Source organism: Rhincodon typus, chromosome 32, assembly GCF_021869965.1.
Source record: "Rhincodon typus isolate 14 chromosome 32, sRhiTyp1.1, whole genome shotgun sequence".
In the NCBI taxonomy this organism is placed as follows: Eukaryota; Metazoa; Chordata; class Chondrichthyes; order Orectolobiformes; family Rhincodontidae; genus Rhincodon; species Rhincodon typus.
In genome coordinates this window covers 8444445-8463964 of record NC_063363.1, presented here as the reverse complement: position 1 = coordinate 8463964, position 19520 = coordinate 8444445, and the positions used below count along the sequence as shown (strand labels likewise).

At 42.3% G+C, this 19520-nt stretch overlaps 1 protein-coding gene across 1 annotated transcript in view; it reads right to left on the bottom strand.

Annotated features, from left to right (window-relative positions):
• Positions 1-19520, bottom strand: part of LOC109913024 (Down syndrome cell adhesion molecule-like protein 1 homolog) — a 554371-nt gene that overhangs the window by 202451 nt on the left and 332400 nt on the right. Inside the window, exons 6-8 of the mRNA XM_048615473.1 lie at positions 10537-10815; positions 5980-6255; positions 2409-2705 (exon numbers count right to left, since the gene is read on the bottom strand). Of these exons, the coding sequence (XP_048471430.1) occupies positions 2409-2705; positions 5980-6255; positions 10537-10815 (852 nt within the window). The remainder of the gene's footprint in view (positions 1-2408; positions 2706-5979; positions 6256-10536; positions 10816-19520) is intronic.

Sequence of the window (19520 nt, the reverse complement as noted above, 5' to 3'; positions counted from 1 at the left end):
ACAGCGATAGCAACGTAATGCTGTCATTGTCTGACATCACAGCGATAGCAACATAATGCTGTCACTGTGTGACATCACAGCGATAGCAACATAGTGCTGTCATTGTCTGACATCACAGCGATAGCAACGTAATGCTGTCACTGTGTGACATCACAGCGATAGCAACGTAATACTGTCACTGTGTGACATCACAGCGATAGCAACGTAATGCTGTCATTGTGTGACATCACAGCGATACCAACATAATGCTGTCATCAATGATGAGTGTGGTGTAGTGCAAGTTATAAATGCACTGCAGGGAGGTGTATTAAGTGACAACTTTTCTTGAGCAGTGAACAAGTGATGGAAGACATTGAGAGAAGACCAGATTGCAAGAACGAAGCAGCTCAATGCAGGGACAGTAAGTGCATTGCGACTGGATTCCTTCGGGTCGTCAGGGAGTTGGTGATTTTACTGATCAAACGTAATCACTGGGAGACCCCTCATTAAGTTCAACAAAGAAAATTTGGGCCTTCCAAGATCCAATTGTTGTGTTGTTCATTTGTTTTAGTAATAATTATCAAAAAGCTACAAGGAAATTTGGCCTGTCAGTTTATTGCAGTTGGCAGGTTGGAAGCATTAATTAGTCCATTGCAATTGAGGAATTAACTTGCACCTCTCAGGAATGCAATTACCCTTGAAAGATCCAAGATAATGATCCCCCGAACATGTTTGAAGTAATCACACTTCCCCAGTACCATAGTCAGGGGAAAAAAAATCAAAACTTCAAGCAAAATTAAATTAAAATTCCATTTAAGGCATCAAAATGGGACACTGCCTCTGTTAATGCGCTGCTTGCTAAAACATGACTGTGTGCGATAAACCATAAAGGAGGTGGAGGGGAACCCAAGCATATAGTGTACACAACATTAACAAAAATTAAAATTCAAACCGCAGGCTTGTCAAATTTGATTTGAAAAACTCCAGACCAGTGGCTTGTGAAGCTGGTTCCAGTAACATTCACAGCCCAATGAACAGTGGAAATCCTTAGAAAAGTGACTACAGGAGAGGAGCCTGTACAGCTAAAAGGAAGGCCCTCTGAGCTCGACATGGATTATTCTAAATGGAACAACTCACCTTTTCTACTGTGGTCAGTCCCTGGGCCTGAAACCACATGGCTCAAGCTGACCAGAACAAGCCTGAGGCCTGTATTGCCTCCTTGGCACACAGGTTTTCACCAGGCTTCCTAAAGCAGGGGTTACATAGAGAATGGGTCTAACAGCTGGGTTTTCTGCAATTGCAAGGGATGCATGCGATATCTGCTGACCTAATTTTGGGTTGGACGTCACTCTTATACCTTTCAGCTTTGGGACATTAGTGACCAAAAGTTGACCCCATTGGGCTTGTGTTACACATATGAATTGGGTGCAGTGATAATCCATTTCTATAGCACCGTGTCATCACTCTAGTTGTAGGTGAAAATTAATCCTCGGTTTTAAGGCTATAGGTAACTGTGCATTTTGGTTGAAAGTTTCTTTAATCAATGGCTGTGTCAAATGTAATGTCCTAATGTCAACTTCACAGGTGAATGGAAGAGTCCACAATGAAAATTCATGCCAGTCATTCTTAACCAGGCTTAATTTGTGTTCATTTATTCTAGGTGCTATATTACTGTAAGTGGTGACAAGCTAAAGGTTTCCTATCTCTCTCACGAGTGCCTGTTACAGGCCGTAGAAAAGGCAAGGTGTTTTGGGTAATGGATACCTTCGATTGTTCCAGCAAAAATAAATAGGGTCAGTCTTTTGCTGCCATGTCTGGTTCTAATCTAAGGAAAGCCTTTCGAGATACATACGGGCTTTTAGATCATAAAAGTAGCCTTAGGAATGGAGCATTCAAACAGGGGTCTATTGTGCCAACTACTGGGATTTAATTCCTTCCTCCCAGCACTCAGAACTAGGAGATGGTAAAGATGCATAACTCTCTCTGTAAGAAGAAGTGGATTCTGAGTTCACATCCAGCAATAGATTGAAACACCCTCAGCAAAATCATGTCTCCCAAGCTCTCAGTTTGAATGTCACCATTTCTCTAGAGGTTAGGTTCATTTCTTTGCCGACAATTCTAAGCATCATACACGTTTCCAGTTGATGACACTCAACAGCAAAGACAGTGCCTGACTCAGATCATGAGGTGTATCGTCCACAGCCCTGGGAGCTGAGCAGGGAAGGAAATGAGACCCCAAAGTGAACATGGGAGGAAATTATCCCATCACCAAAGACAGGAATGCATTCACATGATTATTTGTTTAAGGAGGGAATGCAGCTCTTTGGAGAAAGATCAAACAAACATGAGCTTGGAATGAAATATCCAGTTAACACAACACACTTCACAACAGAAATTATCCTATCGGATATTGAAAAGTAGACAGGCACCTCTTACGTTTATTCGCGCTTGATATTCGGCGCTGCCGACCAGGTTTCTTGCTGCGCAGCGGTAAACCCCTCCATCTTTGATCTGTGGGTTGGTGACATTCATGTGGCTAACGGCGGTGCCATCTGTCAGCGTGTACTGGTTAGTCCGGTGGCTACTATCTCTGATGATCAACTCATCGTCCAGTGTCCAGGTGAGGGTAGGCGGAGGGGCACCCTTGGCAGTGCACATGAGGAAGAACTGCTCACCCGGGTTCACCACTTTTTCACTGAAGGATGAAATGATCCGGGGTGTTCCATCTGCAGGGAAGGGTAACAGAGAGCTAAAGTAAATCAAAGGAATGGATAAATTTGTTGCCCCTTCTTCATGAACGGAGCAGCCTTTAGGAAAATCTACAGAAATGAGTTCATGACATTCAGTGTCCAATCACGCTCATTGAAATTTTTTTATCAAAACTCAGAACAAAACCTTTCCTGTTTGTTCTGACAAATGGATTTCGGGGAGAGTATGAGACTTTGTATTACCATGAATACTCCTGGGTGAGTTATCTTAACACCTGTGAAGGGAAAATGGTGTGGGTTCGCCCTGTAACATGGTGTATTATCTAATGTAGCAATGTTTATGTTATCTCCCATAACAAAGAAACTAGGCACGGGATATCGTGGTATTGAAGAGTCCAACAGATGTTTATTACAATTAACTGTTACATTCTTCAGGCATATTAGTGGTGGGCTAATTTTACGCTATTGTAAGAACCATGTATTTTAATTTTGTGTCTTTAAAAACTGTAGACTGCAAGGAAGAAAAAAGAACTGTTGCTAAAAAAGTGGATTTACCAGACGGCTGCATAATTTCACAGGAAGGAATTTGATACCTATTGTGAACTTGTTTTTGTGTGATTGTGGGTTCTTACAATGTGAAGACTATCAGGAGCCAAGGGATTATTTACCAGTGAAGCTGATTCGTTCTCAGTTAGCTGAGCAGTTTGGAACAGGAAATAAGTTATAAGAGAGAGAGAGAAAGACACATAAGAGTGTGCTATTGGTCTCCCCAGCAGAAGCTGCCTGTTCTCTGCAGTAAGAAACTCAATTTAATTTTAAGAAAACCAGTTCACTTTTCTGCAGCAGTTGCTGTGAACTGTGCCTTTTGAAATTAGAGACATTTTACACGTGAATAAGTTGCTCTGTACTTCCTTCAAATAATTGGAAGCTTCCAGTGAAAGACAACTGAACACTATGGGCCTGAGTAGCCAAAGCAGGGTCATTACAAAACTGGAATCAGGGAAGCAAAGACCATGAAACTGACTATCAATGTCTTCTACCTCTGCCAATAGCCTATTTTTCCTATTTGTTTATCTGTGTCTGTGTGTGTAAGGAGGAAATTATAAGGAGATTAGAGATTTAGTTAGTTGTGTTTTATACAAATAATTTTTATCTGTTTATTTGTGGCTATAATATAATTACTTGCAATATATAATAATTCTTGGTCAGTACAGAAACCTGGTCTGTACTTTCTATCAACTTGGTAGGGAAGTCAGGTAAATTGGTGCACTGCGCTTACCTTAAAAAAACTTTAACATTCAGTATGGAAATTGAGTGGGGCTCAATTTACAGTATGCTACCCCAGTGGGTCCTAAAAATGTTACAATACAACAGAGGAACATGCTTCCAGTAGAGGGTCATGCTTCAAGTGGTCCTGGGGTAGGACGGAGTATGAGATCTTTATATATTCAGGTGATGATATCATCAGCATGTCTCTTACAGGCTTATTGACAGTCTGACTGTGAGACAAAGCATCAGAGAAAAGGCTCTGGTAAGTGATTCAACAGTTCTGCAGATATTGTGACCCCTCACAGAAAATAAATAAATTTACCTCCTGCATCCTACTCCACCCTCTTCCTCACTCACCCTGTCCCTCCTGAGCCCTTGCCCTGTCTACACAGTTCAGCCTGTTTGGGAAGGCTGGCTCTGCTCAATGTTAAGAATGGCCATCTGGCACAAGTAACATCATCCTGCGTCTCATTCACAGAAAAACATCTAGCCGATGACCTTGATGTGTCCAAAATTTCCAATTTTTGTCAGCCAGATCAGGGAGAAAGAGAAGCAGCATAACCTCCCAGTTCCATTTCAGGATCAACAACTGCATACCCCATCCCCAACTACATCACCATTCTATTCCCTGCCTTGGCCAGTTTCCACCAATTGGGGGTGAGAGCAGTGGGCTATGCCTATTTTCTGAAATGCATTTTTACAATGCCAATACAAGGTGTCTGATTTCCCACACCACATATGCCTGTAATGTTCGGAAAGGTGCTATCCCCTTGTCTTCAATTCTGAACCTCTCGCTGAACATGCTCAAACGCATCCTGGGTTGGATGGGATGTGGTGTGATGATGCTATGGCTTTAAGAGGGGTATTTTGTCCTGGTGATTTTTTTTGTGAAGGGAAGTTGAAATCAGAGCTGCCAACTGGTCTGCTTCGAAGCCCATAAAGTAAACAGATTGGGAGGCCTTGGGATTATTTTTATAAAGGTGAGAACAATAGAAGCAACCTGAATGGGTGTGGTCAAGCTCCCACAGAACCAGGGTTTTTAATTTTAGTTTTTCAGTAGCAGTTGTTGCTGGGGTCTTGAAGCTGAGTTTAGAAACAGTAGGACATCTGTCCCTGCTACTGCCTCTCTCTCGCACAGCTTTCTCATGATGTTTTTCCTCCCGGACTGGAGAACTCCATGTGAGAAAATTTATTTTATTGAACTTGCCTTTGCCAAGGGTGTATTTATGGGAATGTTACGATATTAGAACAGTTATTAATAGTGGTTAATGCATCTATTATTTTGTTAAGCATTTTGAAAGAAGTTGCAGCTAAGTCAATTCTTTGATTTTTTTTATTTTGTCTGTATTTTAACTGTAGTGTAAAAATAATGTGTGTTTTGTTTAACTTCAAGTAGTTTGACCAATCGAATTGCATCTGGAACTCAATGCCTTACACTTGCTTTTAAAATAAAGAAGTGAGGGTCTGATCTACCTTCTGAATATATTTTGAGGGGATTTGCTGAATGCCAATGGTTGATGATGGGAACAGCAACATCTGCAAGCTCCTCTCAGAGTTACACACACCATCCTGATTTGGAATAACGCTCATGTTCCTTCCCTGTCACTGGGACAACATCTTGGAAATCTCTCCCTGGCGGAATTGTGGGTGTACCCACAACCACATGGACTGTGACAACAAGGTGCAGGGCTGGATGAACACAGCAGGCCAAGCAGCATCATAGGGAACACAGCAGGCCAAGCAGCATCATAGGGTTACGTTTCTGATGAAGGGTCTAGGCCCGAAACGTCAGCCTCTCTGCTCCTATGATACTGCTTGGCCTGCTGTGTTCATCCAGCCCTGCACCTTGTTGTCTCGGATTCTCCAGCATCTGCAGTTCCTACTATCTCTGATTCAATTTTAACCACATGGACTGTGGTGGTTTCAAGAAGGGAGCTCAAGAAGGGCAATTAGAGGCTGGGTAACTTAATTAAAGAAAAATGTTTGATCATTGTGCCTTGGCTTCTTTTTGAGAAGTCTGTACCTTCTAACACGATGATGGAGAAGTCCTGTGCAGTTTGGGATTTCCTGCTGGCGAAGCACTGGTAGGCTCCCGAGTGACTCTTCTGGGCAGATGTGATCAGCAATGTGTCGTTATTGATCCCTCGGACAGAGATGTAACCATCGGGAACGATGAGCTCAGTGTCCCTGTACCACCTGATGACATACTCAGGAGAACCCATCACGTTACACGACAGAATGACAGTGCTGCCAATTCCAGTTTTCAGTTTCTTTGGAGTCACTGTTACCCTCAGTGGATCTGCAAAAGGAGCAGAAATACAAAGCAAAGATTATGACTTAAGTTGAGTATAGCAGTTGAACATATCAGTGTCTCACACACATACAGGTGCCATTTTCTGAATGTACACCCTAGGTTGAAATCCAACATTCGTGAAGGAATATAAATAAACTCATCATTGAACAACGCATGGAAGGAGGCTATTCAGCCCTATAAATCTGTCCTAGCTCTTTTACATACCAATCTTATTGGCGCCATAGCCATCCTCTTTCCCTGCACCCTGTCTCCTTCAGGAATTTGTACTTATCCTTTTTGGTAGCCAAGGGAAACACAGCCTTGCAGATTAGTGGGAAACACTCTCTGCCTTTGTTCAATAGCTGGGAAAAGTTTCTGTGCAACAGTAAGGAGTTGTTGATGGAGAAAATTGAAGTGATAGGAACATAAAAGGTAAATAATGTAATCCAACAGTGGGCAAGTCTAGTGAGTGTGTCAGAAAATCTAACAAGTGTGAGTACATTTAAACTATTTGGTTTCCTTTTCTGTAATGAGCATCTCATTTCTACAAATTAGATTAATGCATTTAGTAGCAATCAAAGTCCAGTGACATAAAACTACATCGAGAACTACATGGGGGGTTCAATTCCACCCTCAGACAATTGTCTGTGTATGGTTTGCACATTATCCCCGTTTCTGCCAGGTGTTTCGGTTTCCTCCCGCTATCCAAAGATGTGCAGGTTCGATGGATTAGCCATGGGCAATGCAGGGTTACAGGGATGGGGTAGGTCTCGTAGGGATACTCTTTGGACGTTCGGTGTGGACCCAATGGGCTGAACAGCCTGCTTCCACACTGCAGGAATTCTACGATGAATTTATGGCACAGACACAGACCACTCAGCTTTCCTGGGTGCTGCTGGTTTTTTTCTGGTGCACCAGAATCTCTTCACGTTCTACTTTGTCTCACAGGTAAACGCAGTCATGCTGACCCACCCATGATCGCTACATTATTCCTGTCTTCCAACATAAAGCACTGACCCTTTCAATGTCAATGACTACCTGGTGGTGCAGCACAATGCTTTCCAATCTACTGTAATCGCTCACATTATCATGACAGCCAATGCAACATTCACTTTCACATGTCATAGGCACAATACCACGAGCTGTCAGGATGAGAAATCCACCTTCCTTTTGTAGAACGCATCACATAATTCTGGAGCACTCGGCACGTCAGCACTGGCGGATGATCCACCAGCAATAAAGGGATCATGTTGATGCCGGTGTCCTGCACTGATGTCCCAGCAAATTGCTCATATTTGTTAAAATAAAATATTAAACCACTTATTTAAAAATTCATCTCCTACATATTGCATTGTGTTCTGCCTCACTAACACACCTCTGCCTCCCTTATTGAAATGATAAAAGAAATAGGGGAGGGGATGTGGGGGCAGCGTGTTAATTTTGCCCCCAGGTTGGATGGAACGTATTAAATTGATCTCCTCCCATAGTCCTGTTCCCTTCCTGTAAGTATCAGAGCCAAAATCTAGTAATAGACATGTGTTTTTTTTTGGCTAATGGTAGATTTTGCAAAATGGATGAACCTTTCCTTCCAAAGAGTGCTAACATGTTCTCAAACAAAAAGCCTGAAGGTTTGTAAATTAACTTTGTTGAAAATTCCTACCCATTGATTCATTGCTGATATCCAAATGTTTGTCAGTTTTATTTCAATGTGATTGCTGTTGGCCCGTGATAACTGCTTAAGGAAGTCCAAGCTGCATCTTTGCCTGCTTCCTTTCAGATTGCACTGCATTTGCACTTTGAAAACAAAATATTGTGCTTTTCCAAATTATGCAGCGATGTTGATAAGATTGTCAAGTCTGCCAATTGGGAGATGGAAGGGTCCAGCGTTTGGACAAATGAAGCAATCCAAAATTTGGATGGAACAAGAACAGAAATTTCTGGAAAAGCTCAGCAGGTCTGGCAGCATCTGTGGAGAGAAATCAGAGTTAACGTTTCGGGTTCAGTGACCCTTCCTCAGAACTCAGCACTTGGGTGGGTCTGATTCTGAAAGTGAAGAGTGAAACCCATGAATGCACTGACCCCTCAGGCTAATGAAGGTGGATAAATTCCCCCTCAGTGTCTCAAAGTGAATGTTAAGAACAGTCCGAACACACAAGGGGTATAGGCCTAAGTTTTTAGTGGATGTGACACCTTGGGCGAAAAAAAAACACCCAAACACCGGATTTCTGATATACTTATTAAACTCAAACGTTAGACAGAAGGACAGAGATTTATGTTTTGCTATTCTTTCTGGGACTGTGGTTATCACTGGCTGGGCCAGCATTTATTGCCTATCCCTATTTGACCTTGAGAGGTTGGCAGCGAGCTGCCTTAGAACATAGAACATAGAACATAGAACAGTACAGCACAGTACAGGCCTTTCGGCCCACAATGTTGTGCCAAACTTTTACCCTAAACCTAAGGTCTATCTAACCTCCACCCCTACGTTATACTATCATCCATATGCCTATCTAATAGCCGCTCAAATGCCCCTAATGAGGCCGACTCCACTACCCTCTCCGGCAATACATTCCACATCCCTACCACTCTCTGAGTAAAGAACTTACCTCTGACGTCTCCCCTATATCTTACCTCCACTCACTTTAAACCTATGCCCCCTCGTAATAGCTACCTCCACCCTAGGAAAAAGTCTCTGGCTGTCCACTCTATCTATACCTCTGATCATTTTGTACACCTCTACCAAGTCACCTCTCATCCTTAGTCATTCTAAAGAGAAAAGCCCTAGCTCTCTCAACCTTTCCTCGTAAGACCTTCTCTCCATTCCAGGCAACATCCTGGTAAATCTCCTCTGCACCTTTTCCTGCCTTCTTGAACCGCCACAGTCCAGTTGGTTAAGTGGGCCCACAATGCCACTGGTGACAGTGTTCTACAATTCTGACCCAGAGACACTGAACGAAAGGCAATGCATTTCCAAGTCAGGATGGTGCGTGGCTTGGAAAGGAAATCGCAGGTGGTGGTGTTCCCATGTAACTGCTGTCAATGTTCTTCTCACTTGAAGTGATTGTGAGTTTGGAAGGTGCTGTCTGAGGAGCTTTGGTGAATTTCTACAGCGCATCTCTCACTCTGTTATACCCACTGCTACTCAGCATCGATGGTGGAAAGACTGAACATTTGTGAGTAGGGTGCTCGTCAAAGAGGCTGCTTTATCATGGATGGTGTCAAGTTTCTTGAGTTTTGTTGGAGCTGTGTCCATCAGGCAAGTACAAGTATTCCATCACACTCTTGACTTGTGACTTGTAGATGATGGACAGGCTTTGGGGAGTCAGTAGGCAAGTTTCTTGCTGCAGGATTCCGAGTCTCTGACCTGCTCTTATAGCCGCTGTGTTTATGCAGCTGGTTCAGTTCAGTTTCTGGTCAATCGAACCCTCAGGATGAGAAAAGTGGGGAATTCAATGGGAAAGGCAATGCCATTGAATGCCAAAGGGCAATGATCAGGTTGTCTCTTGATGGTGATAGTCACTGCCTGATACTTACACTGTGAGAGTGTTACTTGCCACCTGTCTGTACAATCCTGGATATTGTCCAGATCATGCTGCATTTGGACATGGACTGCTTGAGTGTTTGAGGAGTTGCGAATGGTGCTGAACATTACGCAATCATTAGCGAGCGTTTCCATTTCTGACCTTATGTTGGAGGGAAGGTTATTGATGAAGCAGCTGAAGATGATTGGGTCAAGGACACTACCCTGAGGAAGTCCTGGAGCTGAGATGACTGACCTTCACAACCACAACCATCTTCCTTTGACTCTTTTGACAGGTATCTCTCTAGCCACCAGAGAGTTTTCCTCTGATTCCCATCACAGAAGTGCAAAATCACAGAATTTTACAGCACAGAAGGAGGCTATCACGTCTGTACCGGCTCCCGAAACATCTACCCAGCTAGTCCCATTCTCCAGCCCTTTCTCTGTATTCCTCTAAATTCATCATTTTCAATATATATCCAGCTCTCCTTTAAAACCTCCTATGGAATCCCCCTCCAGCATTCTCCCAGGCAGCACATTCCAAATCCGAACATCTCAGAGCAAAAATGTTTCTCCTCATCTCATTCCTAGCTCTCTTGCTGACAAGGTTGAAATTCTGACCCTCTAGTTACTGACATACCAGCTAGTGGAAATACAATATCCTTCTTTACTCTGTCAGTACTATTCACAATTTTGAAGGGCACCTCTTAATCTTCTTTGCTGGTCATTTACCATGTGGCCTGCAGAGAAAGCTGAGAAGATCTTACCTATGACTTTAATGATTTCGGTAACTTCCGCTGAGCCGAAGGTGTTTGTCACTTCGCAGATGTACATCCCGCTGTCCTCCACATGTAGGTTGTTGATCGTCAGGCCTGTAATACGCTTTGTCCATCGGCTATCGACTGGCAACGGCCTGTTGTCTTTAAGCCAGCGAATCACAGGGTTTGGATAACCTGAAGCGATGCATGGAAGCTCCATGGTTTCTCCAGTTTTAACTTCTTTGGATTGAAAACTGTCCAACACTGTAGGTGCTGATTCCATTGGATCTGCAGGTAGAAGCCAAGTAGATGTAAGTGGTAGGTAGAAGGGGGATTAATCAGCTTTCATCACTCAAAACTTTTTACGACTTCAATTTCATTGATGATTACAGTAAAGGATAATGAACAGGAGGGAAAAAAGGAGGAGGGAAGAAAGGATGGGCAAAATAATTGGTGACACAGTGAGTATGAAGGTGTTCCATTTCCTTGAATGGAATTAAGGATTGGGATTGATCCAATGTTTAACTCACTCAAAGCTGAATATCCAAACATCTGCCATTTGTTTAATGTATATATTTTATTGTTCCCCTCAAAACCCAGCACTAACTACAAAGGTTTCCAAATTCCAAACTTTAAAGTTAGTTGCCAAGCTGTATCACTCCTTTGTCAAAGCATTCTGCAGGATGGTGTCGAATCAACAACATAACTAAAATGCAATGTTCCACAGAAATTCACCAAAGCTCCTTACACAGCCCCTTCCAAACCCACGACCACTTCATTTAGAAGGACAAGGACAGCAGATATATGGAAACACCATCACCTGCAAGTTCCCTTCTAGGCCACTCACATCTTGACTTGGAAATATATCGCCATTTCTTCAGTGTCACTGGGTCAAAGTCCTGGAATTCCCTCCCTAACAGCACAGAGAGTGTAACTACAGCAAATGGACGACAATGGTTGAAGAAGGCAGCTGACCACCACCTTCTCAAGGGCAACTAGAGATGGGCAACTAATGCTGGACCAACCATGAGTGAATGTTACAAACATTTCTCAGTGAACAGCAGTATTGGAGGATGCTCCACCAGAGGTCATACTTGTTTTAACTTGAAAATTAATTAACCGTGTCCATGATTGGAGCTGAGAGGATTTTTCTTGACTGTTGGCGTGTATCGTTTTAATGTGACAAAGTCCATAACATTTTAAACTTTGAGCAATTGGGGATTATTTTATTCATCAAGCTGGGGTTAGTTCCTGAGCTACGAATGATCAGTAAATTTATCCACCATGCTTCATACTTTGAGTTTTCACAACCGATGGGCCTCAAAATTGGCCCTGACAGCAGCTAATCGCTAATTATTTTGCTGTTTTGAAATGGACTCTACCACCTGGGGAGAATCCAGAGCCAAGGAAAAGGGACAAAATTGAAAACAGTAACAAAGTGGCACAAATTTAAAGCAGCATGCAGTTAGGGTCTAAAAAGCACTGCCTCAGCTTGTGATGGAGGTGGGTTCAATCAAGGTACTTGAAAGAGGGTGAGTCAGTTATTTGAAAAGGAACAATGTGCAGAGTTATAGAGTCATAGAGATATAAAATAAGGAAACTGACCCTTCCGTCCAACTCGTCCATGCCAACCAGATATCTTAAATAAACCTAGTCCCCATTTGCCAGCATTTGGCCCATATCCCCCTAAACCTTTCCTATTCGTACACCCATCCAAATACCTTTTAAATGTTGTCATTATACCAGCCTCCAGCACTTCCTCTGGCAACTCATTCCAATATACACACCGCTCTCTGCGTGAGAAAGTTACCCCTTAGATCCTTTTTATATCTTTCCCCTCTCGGCGTAAACCTACGCCCTCTAGTTTTGGACTCCCGTACCCTGGAGAAAGGACCTTGTCTATTCACCCTATCCATGTCCTTCATGATTTTATAAACCTCTATAAGGTCACCCCTCAGCCTCCAACGCTCCAGGGAAAATAGCCCCAGCCTATTCAGCCTCTCCCTATAGCTCAAACATTCCAACCCTGGTAACATCTTTATGGGGAGGAAGCAGGAGAACAGTTCTAGGTGGAAATAATTATAAAATCATATGATTTTCTGCACAGTAATGGACCATTCAGCCTATTGTACCAGTGTTGACTCTTTGAAGCAATTACACAATCAGTCTCCCTGCTGCACACTTGTTCTGTAGCTGTACACACATCTCTGTAAGCAAATATTCAATTCATTTTGAAAATTATTATTGAATCTGCTTCTAATCTCCCTTTCATGCAATGCATTGCAAATCATAGCAACCTGATGCATGAAAAAGCTCTCCTCTTTTCTCCCCTGAATTTTTTTTGTCAATTATCTTCAGTCTGTGCCTTCCATTTAGTTACCAACACTGCTGCAGTGGAAACCTTTCTCTCCAAAAAAGAAAGAGAATAGGGTAGAACACAGATCAAGCCGAAATAGAAAATACATTTTTAATTGTGTTTTGAATATTTATTTTATGGTGAGGATTGTTATTACAGCAATAAAACTATCTGAGGCTTGCTAGTAGCTTTATTTGTCAAAATATTAGTGTTTTGTTTCAGTACAAACTCAAAGCATAGCCATCTCAGAGGGAAAAAGATTGCACAGCTGTACCTGAAAATACTGCACATGCAGGAAAGTGGGTTTCTGTGCCTACAGCACAACTGCCTCATTTTTCGTACATTCTAATTATTGCGCACAAAATCAGGAAAACAATTCTCTCCTAAGCCATATGATCGTACAAGCCAACAGCTTTGGGGCATGGCGATTCCTGATTTCAAAGCCAATGCTTAAAATGAGCAAGGCACCCACAAAAACAATTACTAACTATTAATTTCACCAATAATCCAGGCAAGAAAGTACCTCATGTATCAAAGAGGGGGATAGAATGCACAAAGACGTTTATTGGATCAGATACTGGTAGAGCAGGAAGAAATTGAGAAGCTACAGGGAGGGGGTAGAGTGGTAAAGGTTCACTTGGGAGATTGGAGGGGCAAATTGACCCTTCTGAGTAGCATTAGAAAGTGCAGGGAGAGACTCCGTGTTCTGAAGTTGAGCAGGTGGGGTGCTGTATTTCATGCTTTGTTAGGGCCACAAAAGCTTAGTCACATTTTCAACATAATGTGCTCTTATTCAAAAACAGAACATCCTCCGACCCACTGTGTGAAACTTCATGGGAGATTCACCAAGGTTCCATTTGTTTTTATTGGTGGAAGGAGAGAGAGGACTTAATCGGTGTCGTATACAGGGTAACCTCAAATCAAACACAGCTCTGTCTGAATCATTAAACATTTCTGTTGGATTCTGCCTCACTGTTTAACACCAGCCCCCTACTGTATCACTAGAAAAGAGCCCATGTGGAGAGACAGCATGGCCCTTCATTCTGACAGACTACATTAAGGTCTCTCTGTACTGCATGAACACCCATTGAGAGAATACATCATGACCTTGGACTTCTTCCAATTTAAGGCCTTATCTCTGTAAAATGTGATGATAAAGTACAAAAAGGTATTACCCCATTAATTAGCTTTTTTTGACATGTTTATTGTATAATTCACATTTTATTTCCCTGACTCCTCCACCCAGTTACACTCTCCATTACCTCAACGTACCAATTACACATAGAGATTGGTGAAGTAATATTGTTGGTTCTTTATTTGAAGATAAAACTGAACACAGGTAATGTCCACTAGGATCTAAGTATAATACATCTTATCCCCATCACTGCTACTTCATACTGCTGTCAAAGTCATGGAACTAATACATCAGATCTTGTCAAAGTAGACAATGATTGAAACAGTTTAAGATATGCCCCTTAAAGGTGTAATGTTATCACATCACAATAGCCCCCTTCTATCAAACTAAACGTTCACCCTTAAAGAATCAAACGCTACATGACAGCAAAACAAAAGAACATTATACTGACCAATAGCAATACATTTACAACTCTCTGAAATGTATCGATGGCTGCACATCCATCCAGCCTCAGTTATGGCAATATTTGTTGGAGGCTGCTGTACATTTTCAGAACTTATGTTTTGGGATGTTTTCGTTGTGCTATGTCTTAGACAAACTTCTAGTCACAATAGGAGTAATCACTGCTTCTAGTTGTGATACCAAGAGGAAGCGACATGGTATTATCATTGGACGGTCAATCTAGAGATCCGGGTAATGTTCTGGGGACCTGGGTTCAAATCCCTTCATGGAATGGTGGAATTTGAATTCAGTGAAGATATGTAATTAACAGTCTAATGATGACTATGAATCCATTGCCAATTGTCAGGAAAAAAATTCTGGTTCGCTAAAGCCCTTTCGGGAAGGAAACTGCCATCTTTACCTGGTCTGGTCTACATGTAACTCCAGACCCACAGCAATGTGGTTGACTCTTATCTGCCTTCTGGGCAATTAAGGGTGGGCAATAAATGTTGGCCTAGCCAGCGACACCCACATCCTGTTGATGAAAAAACACATACAGAAAATTCTGAAGTTGAACTTCAGCCATAATTGATCTTTGAGAGTTGACCATATTTTTTCTAGATGCTAACAACAGTTGTGGATAGACCTGACATATTCAGTCTGAAAGGGCCTTCATTGCTGATTGCAACTTTAATGGCTTGCTTTTCTATTCAGAAATATGTGCTTTTTTGCAGGGACGCTACCTGAACATTTGAACAGTTTATTTCAACTTTTCTAGACTTCCAGATGGACAGAGGTTATTGTTAGGTCTGGTTAGTAGTTTTATCAAGCTCTGTGTTTTTGACAGTTTCAGCTCTTACATCCCAGCAAACTGTAATTTGGTAGGAAAATGGCTGTGGAGTTGGAAAAGTGAAAGTAAACAGTGGAAAAAAAGGAACAAAAACAAAGTTGCTGGAAAAGCCCAGCAGGTCTGGCAGCATCTGCAGTTCTTTCAGTTTTGTTTAGTGGAAAAATAGTTTTTTTATTCTGGCTGTTATAGAGTCATTGAGTCATATAGCATGGAAATAGACCTTTTGGTCCAACTCATCTGCGTCGACCAGACATCCCAATCTGACCTAGTCCCATTTGCCAGTATTTGGCCCATATCCCTCTGAACCCTTCCTATTCATATACCCATCCAGATGCCTTTTAAATGTTGTAACTGTATCCCCCTCCACCAGTTCCTCTGGCAGATCACTCCATACATGTACCACCCTCTGTGTGAAGAAGTTTCCCCTTAAGTCCTTTTTAAATCTTTCCCCTCTCACCTTAAACCTATGCCCTCTACTTTTGGACTCCCCTACCCTGAGAAAAAGTCCTTGACTCTATCCATGCCCCTCATGATTTTATAAAACTCTACAAGGTCACGTCTCAGCCTCTAACATTCCAGTGAAAAAAGCCCCAGCCTATTCAGCATCTCCCTCCAGTCCCAGCTGTTACTCGATAGACTCTTCTTCCCAGCCCTAAGTGCAGTATTTTGCTTCCCCAGAAGCAGAAGTGATTGGGCAGTCCCTTGTTGTCTGCAAGCTCTCCTTAAAGTGACAGCACCTGCAATCCTCTGTTTCAATTCTATTCCTGCTTAAGTTTCACAGCAACTGGACTTCACTGTTGATGTTCTTCCCACCAGGAGCAATTCACAAGGATCTGAGGCCGCAAGTTAGTGTGAGGTGTGATCCCAGAAGAAAAGTGTGCTGGATTTGGGATTTATTCCTAAGGTGCTACAAAATCACTGACACACACTGAGGCTTTTTGATAGCTGTTTCTTCTTTGCTTTTGTTTTAACTGGACGGGGAAGGGTTGAGATTTATGTATTTTGCCGTTAAGATTTTCAAAACCGTGCTGCTAGCATGTTGCAGATGCTATATTTAAAAATTTAAAAAAAGACTTTGGAAATCAGCAGCTGCCAACATGTCATGTTCCTGTCTTGAACATGAAGGTACAAATCCCACACAAGGTTTGGTAAAACAATGGCCTGGAATTTCTGATGGCCATCACTCATGGTTCCGGGGTTAGATGGGAATTGTACACGAGGGCCATGTGGGATCGCCATCATAGCACAATCTGAAGAAATTGCTAAGAAAACTGAAGATCCTGCTTGGCAAATCCTGTACCCTTAGAATCCTTCGTGAGCATCCATTTTACTCAGAGAATTTGGAAGGTTCTGATGAAATCAAGCAACATTTTTTTAATTCATTCACAAGATGAGGGCATCTCTGGCTGGACCAGCATTTATTGCCTGTCCTAATTACCCAGAGGGCAGTTAACAGTCAACCCACATTGCTGTGGGTCTAGAGTTGCATATAGGCCAGACTGGGTAAGGATGGCATTTAAGGACATTAAGTGAACCAAATGGGTTTTTCTGACAATTGACAGTGGATTCATGGTAAATCATTAGGCTCTTCCAGATTTTTTTAAAATTGAAAATTAATTCAAATTCCACCATTTGCCACGGCACGATTCGAACCTACGTCCCCAGGATTAATAGCCTAAAAATAATACCACTATGCCTTTGTCTCCCACTAGTGCTTGGGAAACATCAGACCATTAAATGTGTAGTCTAACTCCTGAGTGACTGTTCAGCTGATTCCGTACTTAATTCTCACATCCCCAACTACACTACATCTCGATCACTCACATCCCAGTTCCCTGAGCTAAGAACCGTTCCCTCTCCTGGGACCCGACAGCCCTGTTTTGCTCCCCTCTTCCCCCATTCCAGACACAACCCCCCAAACAATAAATGCTGGCCCAGGCAGCGACACCCAAATCCTACGTGTGAATAAAAATAAGCAAGAGAACTGCCAGATCGGAAATATGCCTATGTATTTCTGGAAGAAGCCCTGATCAGAATCTCCTGTTAAAAATACAGAGCGCTCTCCTTTTCTACAAATGCACAAGATTGTCACTCCCCAGAGAGTCTGGAAGCAAATCGCGGGCCAGAATCTGGCGTAGGAGGCAGTCTGAGTCCAGGCCGGCCTGGGAGATGAGTCCCAGAAGCAGGCCGGAGGTCAGCATGAGGAGGCAGCAAGATCTCGAGTTCTGAAGCCTGGTGGGCACAGACTGTAATTTGAGTACTTTTTAAAGATATCTTTTATTCTTATTCTGGACCTTGAGTAATTTGAGTAATTTTTAAAACGTTGTATTCTGATGCTAGACTTTTTTTTAACTCTTTCAATTCTGTAACAAACACTTAAATATTCTGTACACAGGTACCCTGTACCTAAGATGGCACCAAAGTGGCAACGTAACAAACTTTTCACGCTCCTCATTCGAGCACACGTGACAGTAAAGGCTATTCTATACTAATTTGAATTGAAACTAATTACGCATAACATTCACTGGGAAATAAGTGCAATACATCTCATTCCCATTTCTGCTGCTTCAAACTACCCTCAAGTCATAGCATAAGACATTAGATCCTATTGGCAGAAAGTAACAATTCACATCAGATTAAAATCTCTGCCTTTAAAGTATCACATCACAATGCCTCCACTCCCCTGCCCCACCAGGCCTTTTGTAGAAGAATATAACTTAATTGACTCAGGTGTGAAACTCACTACCACAGGGGCTAGTTTTCTTTTGAATCATTCACAGGGTGTGGGCACCGCTGGCAAGGTCAACATTTATTGCCCATCCCTAATTACCACAGGTTCGTAGCCTGTTAGCTCAGCCACTCTTAAGGACAGTTGAGAGTCTGTCACACAGTTGTGGATTGACTGGGGTCTACAAAGGCCAGACTGGGTCCTTGTCTGAAGGGAATGAGTGAATCTGAAAGGTTTTTAATGGCAAGTCAGTAGTTACATAGTTCCCAAATGATACAAACTCTTCATTCGATCTAATCTATTCTACTTCAATGGGATTTACACTCATGTCTCTGCATTCTTAGTCTAGGCTCTGGATTATTTTTCCAACAGCATAATCACTATGCTACCATTCCCTATGAGATACACAGCAAAGATTAATTCATGGCAATGTCCAGCATGGAGCAACTGCAGGTCTACGGCTAAAGGACTGCAATTTGGAATTTCTAACTTTATCTCTCATTTACTATTTCATACTGAGAAGAACTGTAATGTTGAACTTCTAGCTTATTTCTCTATTTTTCTACATTTTAACTAAAATTTTGTACCTAGGTATTTTGTACCTAAGATGGTGTCATGAATGGCAACATTGTAAAATTTTCACTGTGCTCCTATATCCCTGTACTTGAGTACCAATGACAATTAAACCTAATTCTAATTCCAGTTCTAAAGTTAGATAAACGAATGAGGAAGAAACAATTAGAAGAATACTTTGATATTAAATGATTAACACGAGGAGAGGTTTGTTTGGAGCACTAACCCTCACACAGACATGTTGGGCTGAGTGGCCTCTCTCTGTGCTTTACATCATTTGAGCTTTACGTCACTGAGAAAGAGTAAAACTCTAGGTTCTGTAACGATCACTTAATTTTAGTTTTGGACTGTGAACTAAAAATGGGAGAAAGTACTGCTTTAAACTAAATAAACTGTGGAGGAAGATATTGCAGTGTGAAAATGAGTGATGCAACGCATTGTGGACTACACTGTGTGTGTATCTGTGTCTGTGTGTGTGTGTGTGTGTGTCTGCATGTGTGTGTGTCTCTGTGTCTGCCTGTGTGTGTCTCTGTGTGTGTGTATGTGTCTGCATGTGTGTGTGTCTGCATATGTGTGTGTCTGTGTTTGTGTGTCTCTGTGTGTGTCTCTGCGTGTGTGTCTGTGTGTGTGTGTGTCTGTGTCTGTGTTTGTGTGTGTGTGTCTGTGTGTGTGTGTCTGTGTGTGTGTCTGTGTGTGCGTGGGTGTGCGCGTGTGTGCCTGTGTCAGGATCAGTTGTGCAGATTCACTAGTGCTCAACACAGTAGCTTTGTGGTTAGTCCCTGGGTTGATGGTTTACAGCCTTGTGTTTGGGCAATACAGGAGAACATAGAACATAGAACATGGGATAGTACAGCACAGTTCAGGCCCTTCGGCCCACGATGTTGTGCCGACCTATTATCCTACTCTAAGA